Here is a 7,956-nt window from a genome sequence, read left to right as displayed (position 1 = left end):
TTTGACATTTTCTACTTTCAAACACAATTTCATCAAGCATATTACGAGGAAAAGTACTATTTAGTCAAATAGCAGCGTGTAAGGTTTCCATAAATACACGAGATAAACAGAGTAACATGTTTGGTCCATGGCTATGATCCATCCCTGTCACTAAAAAAGTGTTGTTTTTGGACTTGAGAGGAAACAGGATTGACCCAATTAGCGTTATGCAACATTGTTCTTTGCAGTGAGCAGAAATCACTGACAAGTGACGGTTGGAGACGTTTAAGGATGCGTTCCCTTCCATATGAAAGTTCAACATCTTGATAAAGATGTTTAATAAATACATTCAAAGGGTTTGGATAAAGATGCATAGTATTACCACAATAGTTTTTTACTCGAGTTGCATTCTCGTACAGGTCACATTGCCTATGCACAAACCATAAATACACAAGTACTTCAACTTTGGTCATTGGCCAATATTAGATAAAATTAACTAAATCAAGCAAACAACAATTTTCCTCGTCACTGAAATCCAAAGATATTATAGCAAAGCACATAACCAGAGCAAACAATGGACCAACTCTTCAGCTTATCAATTCCAGTGAGTCATATTAGCTGGCGCACATGATTCTAAGTTCAATACTGCAACACACCCTGCATAGAGTAGGAAGAATTATCCAACAGGTAGTGAAGCATTAGTTGAACAATTACATCCTCCTGCATGGTAAAGGTTCATATAGATCAGTTACCTTTGGGCAGTTACTTCCAACCGCCTTGCTCTGGAGTGTCCTGCTAGGATGAAACTCCTCTTCAACAATTCTAGTAAAGGAAGGTCCAGCATTAATGGGTAAAGTGATGGTAGAGGCATCAACCTCTTTGGTTGCAACATGTGTGTCCTCAGTCAATGAAAAACCAAAGAGTCTACAACTACTTTTACATGAGGAAACCAACTCTTGATTGTTTCTCAGTGCCGACACAGAATTGTGTGACTGTGAACTACCCAACTGATTACGAACATCAAACATACCTAAAGAACTAGCCCTTTCCGGAGCTCGCCTGGAGAAAGTAAGATCATCAGATGGGGGAGAAGCAAATGTTCTAGCTTTCACTTCAGATGCGCATAAACCTTGGTACATCTTACTGTGTTTTTTATTATTATAATCACTGTTAGAAACTGGATTAACTGCTTGCTGGAACATTAACACAGATGATGGAGATGACACCTGAGAAGGTGTAACGGATGCATGCAAATGCGGAGCATTGTCATGCATCTGTACAGACCACCCATTTCTGGAGTTAAGCAACTGATAACCATCAAAATGTCCCAAGCGACCATTAGCTCGAGCCTCCTCTATTGACAATGCTCTTCCATATGGTTGACTTGGAAGAATTTCTTGACCTTGCAAGACCTTCTGGAACCGGAAAGATTCACTAAAGCCTGTGCCATTGCAGGAAAAATCAGATGCTGCATGCTGCATTCTGATGTTATTTCCCGTTGGAGGAATCCCAGGACAGTTTGGACCAATATAGTACCTCCCTAAGTCATATAACCGGGGACTCTGAGCATTAATACCATCAAAGGGAGGATTAACACCCAAAATTTCTTGACCTTGCAAGACCTTCCGGAACCTTAATGATTCCCCAAAGTCTGATGTTCCAATCCCATCTGCCGAGTAACAAATTGTTAGTGTTATTGCACCGAGAAACATGGCTCAATTATACTTCTCTTTCAAGAAAATTGGTCTAGTGACTTACTGGGAGAAGGAAATTCCATCTTCGTTGAAGTCATTCCAATCCTGGTCCTCTTCAAACCAGCTGCCATCATGTTGCTGGAACTTGAAGCAGAACCAGATGGCTCAATTTCCCATGGGGAAACCCTATTGTGCCTAGCAGCTTCCATGTCATCCCACCTTACCTGTATAAAACATTAAGAACAAATGGTTCAACAATTTATAATCAACAATGCGGTAGTGACAGTGCAAACCGATTCTGTGTCCATTATGAATGATGAGAACATTCAAATCTTTTGAGATCTAAGAAATTGACATACAAAACAAAGGAATGTTTGAGATTTATGCAGAAACAACAAGTTTACGAAGAATATCAAACATTGTCCTGCAATATACAGATATGTTGTTAGGAGTTGGCAGGAGAAAGTTAACCAACTACTCGAATTATTAGTATTGAAAGACAAGCCAACTTTGGCTGTTACGGATTCGTGTCAAACATGTATTCCACTACTAGGCATGGAACACACTAATGAAATTTTACATACCATAAACGATGAATTATGGCTAAAAAAAGAGATAGGTAAAACTATCATTTACAACTCAAATATCAAAAGATAATTGTCAAGCTGATAACCTGAATAAAGGCAACACAATAAAAGGGCTGGGGGGAGACTACTCGTTACGTTCATGCGTAATTTAAATAAATCTAAGTGTATAGTTTCTTCTAAAGTTGTTTTTCATTTATTTGAGAAAAATAGGTTCAAAGGCAGGTCTATGGAAGTTCTTACATCCTGCAGAGTTCATCCATGAAACGAATGTGTAAATATCTATCAATAAAATAAAAATCATCAAATAAAGACAGATGGAACAATAAACGAGTTGGTATTATTTTAAAGCTTCTTCAGGAAATCGAAAAAAAAAAAAAAAGTACTGAAACAAAAATAAGAAAGCTGTCAGTTACGGAGAGGAAAACGCAATCATATTTAGTACTCCTTCTACCTTGCTCACTTATATATCCAAAACAAATGTGAAAAGCTCAATAATGTAGAAGTGCAAAACTAATGTAGTCTATAGAGAGAATCCTGATCGTAATGAGCTCAGATATGACCAAAAACATTACAATATCAAGCCTCAAAGCTTACAACACACAATCATGTGTACATGAACAATAACAAAATTAAAGAATGACGTAATACCAAAGCTGACATACCAGTAGGCATCTCCATTTCGATCCAGGCCATCTAACAGGATCGACATCACTAATTCCAGCAATTAATCCAGTAAACCTGTTCAATAGAAATTGTATCAAGATCACTTATTGATTAGGTAATCCATAAGTAGCATGAACTCGTACGATATTTGATAATTTAACAAACCTCCGCTCTGCAGCATCTTCTGTTTCAAAACGCATCCTGAACCTCATTCCAACTAAATAAGAACAATCAAGACTCTTTAAGAATTTGTGAACAGGTATGATGAATTCTGACGAGCTAAACCTGCAAAGGAACAGCAAAAAAGTATGCGAGACATTCTTAAGAGAGATTGAGAGAAAAATGACGGAGAAGTACTGAATCAGTAATATTAAAAAAATGACATTCCTAAAGAATAGCTCTGGCAAAAACCTTCCAATGCATGGAACTAACACGTGAACTGTTAGTTTTTACTTTAATCTTATTAAAATATATAAAAGAATATGCATGGAAATTTTAAAGCATAAAATATTCAATAACCATTAGGAATTTCTAGGAAATTCAATGCAGGTCTTCTGTTTCTATTAAACCAAATCTCCTTTCTAGCACCTTAAAATAGAATAGCTGAAGTGAATCGGGAAATTCACCATTATATTTTGCAATGAAACCCCATCCCCATCTAATACCAACATAAAACACTCCACAATTGCTCATAGAAATGAAATATTTACGGATTTCCTTGAGTAGCTCCTGGGAAAAGTACAAGTGACTTAATAGAAAAATACCTTGGATTGTAGCAAACACTAAAAGCACATCTTGTAGATAATGCATTAACAACATCCATGAAAGTTCCAGGATTCAATTGCTGACCAGTGGGAACTGCAAAGGAACCAGAACCTTTCAACTGGGCTGCCCTACGAATCCCTAATCTCAGTTCTCCATCGTCACCCCTGATTTATATTATAAAATGTTAGTTGTGTTCAAGAATACAAGTTCATATCAGATACAAATTCAGGTCCTGATACCTAAGAAACAACACAGCATCTCCAGAAACAAGCTTCTTTTTGTTCACAAATGCACTCCATCCAGTAGTTAGCAAATGCCTCCGTGGCTGGCCTGTTCATTTGCATAATGATAAAAGATAAAACCCCCAACTCAAAAGTGTCAAACAAACATGCTATGCACACTAGTATGTTAACAAGTGACACACCCCTGTATATATGACGAAACCTCCATTCCAGGCCATGAAGATCCTTAGCCACGAGCTCCTGTGAAGGTCTCTGTTGACTGTAATCCTAAAAATAACAGTAGAGTACAAATTCAAAATGCTACCACAAAAGTACATACACAAACAAGTTTGAAATTTGCATATAAAATATGATAAATCAAATTAGATCAGCCCGCAAAACTCTTGAGCGAGCACAAACAATGCATTGTAATTCTTAATTACCAGAGGAGGAAAGCAATCTTCAGCTGCTCGGCGAGGCACTGAAAATCCACCATGAGTACTGGTGTCTGAAGCTGTGAGAGTCTTGCAGAACATATGGGGAGTTGTTGACTTCACCATAGCTTCAGTGTCCTCCTCTTCCCCGTCAGCTTCAATTTGGCCTTCACGCAAACTTTGCTCCACTTGCTGTAACGAAGTGCCGAGTTCGAGCATAATTAAAACTAAAATCAGCCAATAAAGACACTCCAGTCGCTTAATAATAAAATAACACCATATCTTAGCATAACAAAAGGTCCAGTAACATGGATTTGGAAGGAAAGAAAAACAGTGTGTTAACCACAGTGTGCTTTTTCCTCCCTTGGCTTCCAGAGATATGACATTCTCCTCAATCAAACAAAATCATCATAACTAGCTTGCTTAGTCATATTTCATCTGACCCGAAAGACTGGGACAGATTGAGATGCCTTTCTTTCTGCAAGCTTCCCAGACCCTAACTGCACCTAAGTAAAATCAACATCATAAAGAAACCTCACCTCACTTTCAGGAACCAACAACACTTGGCAATATACTTCATCGCTCCCTTCTTCTGCCTGCCCAGAAAAAGCACAACCACATTACATTAAAATATATATGCAAAATCAAAAAACAGACCATCCCATATTTCCCTTTACACATGACTCATCCAAAATAACCAAAACCAGAGACAAAACCAAAGGGGTCGCTCCTTCATTCGTAAATCGTTAAACTAGACAAGGAAAAACATAAACTTTCTCAGCAAGCAGACAAACAGAAACCCAGATAGAAACCCCCATAAAGAAACCAAATTCAAGAAAAGGGAAAAAGGAACAAAAACTTCTTAGCCGACACATTGGTTTTGTTTTGTCCGATGAAGGGTAAAAAAGTGACGAAGCGAAGCACACTTACATGGAGCTTGACATCAAGAACACGACAGAAGACATGGGGTGGGATATCATAAGCAGTGACCGGAAAATCCTGAACATGCTCAAAGTGTCCCTGTGGCAAGTAGACAACAACACTTCCTTTCTTGGGCAGAGAGATCAAAGGGCCCGCACAGGCGTGCCAGAGTTCCAAGCAGACGGAAGAAGGAGGAGGAGGAGGAGGAGGACCAACGAAGGTGGAAGCAGAAGTGCTTATACCAGAGTGAGAAGAAGAAGATGAAGCGGCAGAAGAAGAAGAAGCGGATAATGGAGCTTCATCATCCTCGGTGGTGTTCAGATCGATCAACCCCATGGGAAGAAAGCGATGTTTGCAATGTTAAGAAATGTAAGAAGTGAAGGAGAGGGTCGGAAGAGGAGGGAGGAGGGGAAGATTTCAATGAATGGTCTCATGCCTGCTGCAGCATTTTCAGAGAGCGTGAGGTGTAGTTGAGTAACTTTGGCATTGCTAAAAGAGGGTGTGACCCAATACTCCAAAAAGAAAGAGACCCTCTTTCTCTGTCCTCTCTCTATCTTTCTTTCTTTCTCTCTCTCTCTCTCACACTAACCTTTTATGAGTTATCACTCTCTCTGCTATTTTGTTTCTTTTTGGGGTTCTTTACTTTTACTTTATGTTTTGGCTGGGAAGGGAGGTGTGTGTATTTTGGGGTAGCATCAAATCAAGCTTTCAGTGAGATTTAAGTTGGAGTGATATAAAAATGGGAGATTTGTATCCCTTGTTGTTTTATTTTATGTGTTTTTTGGGCCCTTTTGCCCGTTGTTCTGCGGGGTGAAGCAGGAGCAGTGGTGCAGTTGCCGCTGCTGCAATGCAATGCTATGCTATGCTATGCTGAGACTGTTGGGTGTGATGTGTGGCAGAGAGATAGAGATAGAGATAGAGAGAGAAAGAAAGAGAAAGAAACAAGGCTAGAAGAAGAAAGACTGTAGTAGTGGTAGTGGGTGAGTTTGTGAGGTTATGTGTGGGTTAAAGAGCAATAAAATATGGGAAGTGAATAAAAAGTATTTAAGAGTGTACGGCATCCCTGTATTTCCGGGCGGATGTCTATTCTGTCCTCTTCTACTTCACCAAATCTCACACCTATCCCTCTCTCATCTCTCTGCTTAATTTTCTTACTCTCTCTCTCTCTTTCAAGACCCCACCTTTTCCCTTATGCTAACCTATTTATTTACCTCCACATCACATGATGCCATAAATTTACTTTTTTTTTTCATTTTTTCTCTTTATTTTTATACTAAAATCATAATATTTTTATTATACTTAACTAAAAAATTATTTATAGTATTATAATTCAACCTTTAACCCGTAATTTATAAGAACTAATTATAACAACTTTAAATATTAATAAATTACATAAATGTAAGAAAAAAATGGTTCATAAAACAAATTTATATCGACAATTAAGTAACCCAAACTATATCTTTTTTAATTAAAATTTTACAATTAATATTATAGAAAATGAATTTGAAACAAACTAATAATAATAACGAATTATGACTTATTGTTCATTAAAAAATGCATTTGAATTAAATATAAACAATTTATTAAATTATTTGACTTGAATATATATATATTTTTTTTAATTAATTTGAATTTGTTTTACTTGTTTTGTATTTTTTTTATTAATATATGTATTTAACCTCTCTTTTTTTTTGTATTTATATAACGCTCTAATATTATGATGAAGTTTATGACAAATAGAATAAAATATAAAAACAGAAGAAATATTGACACTTTTATAATAAAAAATCAAATACCAAACTCGTAAAATATCTTATTATAAGTCTAAGAAAACTCATGTCGACCTGTATAATATTATACAAAATTGTAAATATATATATATATATATATATATATATATATATATATTAAAATTAATTTTTCTATTTTGTTTCTTACGATAATTTCTTATTTTAATTCAGTTTGTTTGTTTTTTCTTCAAAAGCAATAATGCAACGTTCACGTCATTAGAAACAGTTCATTTTCCACATCATTCATGTGTTGCCATTCTATATATCGTAAGTATATTGTCATCGATTAATTTTGATAAATTATATTAAAATTATTTAATGAATAAAATTTTAAAAAATAAATAAAGAATACAATATATTTGGTATACAAAATATTAAAATTTAATATTTTTATAGAAAATAATTTATTTACATGGAATATTAATTTTGTTTTAATAATAATTTATTTATTAATAATTATTTGTGTGATTAATTTGTATAAAAATATAAAGATAATAAGCTAATAGTAAGTTGAATATAACTCAACTCATTATAATATCGAAAAAACATTTTGTGTGTAAAGAAAACAAATTAATCATTTTATACGAAAACCAACCACAACCACAAAGAGTAACATACCACTTATAAGTCCACTAAGAAAACACCAAAGTTGGCCAATAAATTATTAATGAAAAGTATATTTTTATTGAATGATACATTATTTTATTTCTTTGATGGAGAAACAAAAAATACTAAGTCGATTAATAAAAAGTGAATGCATGAAATTGATTTCATACCTAATAGAAATGATTCTCAACATAATGCATTTGCATGAAATTAGTTTTAACTTTTTCCAAAATCAATTTCATAATTGATTCTAATACAACTCAAAACAAATCTCAATGTTCAAATATAACTACATC

At 35.2% G+C, this 7,956-nt stretch overlaps 1 protein-coding gene across 1 annotated transcript; it reads right to left on the bottom strand.

Moving 5' to 3' along the window:
• Window positions 1-300: 300 nt before the first annotated feature.
• LOC106776141 (auxin response factor 3) lies at window positions 301-6,316 on the bottom strand. The gene is made up of 11 exons (XM_014663491.2): window positions 5,274-6,316; window positions 4,883-4,939; window positions 4,353-4,535; window positions 4,113-4,197; window positions 3,928-4,018; window positions 3,688-3,852; window positions 3,089-3,208; window positions 2,923-2,998; window positions 1,738-1,897; window positions 732-1,648; window positions 301-636 (listed from the first exon to the last, which is right to left on the bottom strand). The coding sequence occupies exons 1-11, from the start codon at window positions 5,598-5,600 to the stop codon at window positions 619-621; spliced, it is 2,199 nt and encodes a 732-aa protein (XP_014518977.1). The 5' UTR covers window positions 5,601-6,316; the 3' UTR covers window positions 301-618.
• Between the last annotated feature and the right edge of the window lie 1,640 nt (window positions 6,317-7,956).

The sequence above is a fragment of the Vigna radiata genome, chromosome 10, assembly GCF_000741045.1.
Source record: "Vigna radiata var. radiata cultivar VC1973A chromosome 10, Vradiata_ver6, whole genome shotgun sequence".
NCBI classification, from domain to species: Eukaryota; Viridiplantae; Streptophyta; class Magnoliopsida; order Fabales; family Fabaceae; genus Vigna; species Vigna radiata.
Note: the sequence above shows the minus strand (reverse complement) of the source record. Positions and strands in the feature narration are given on the sequence as shown.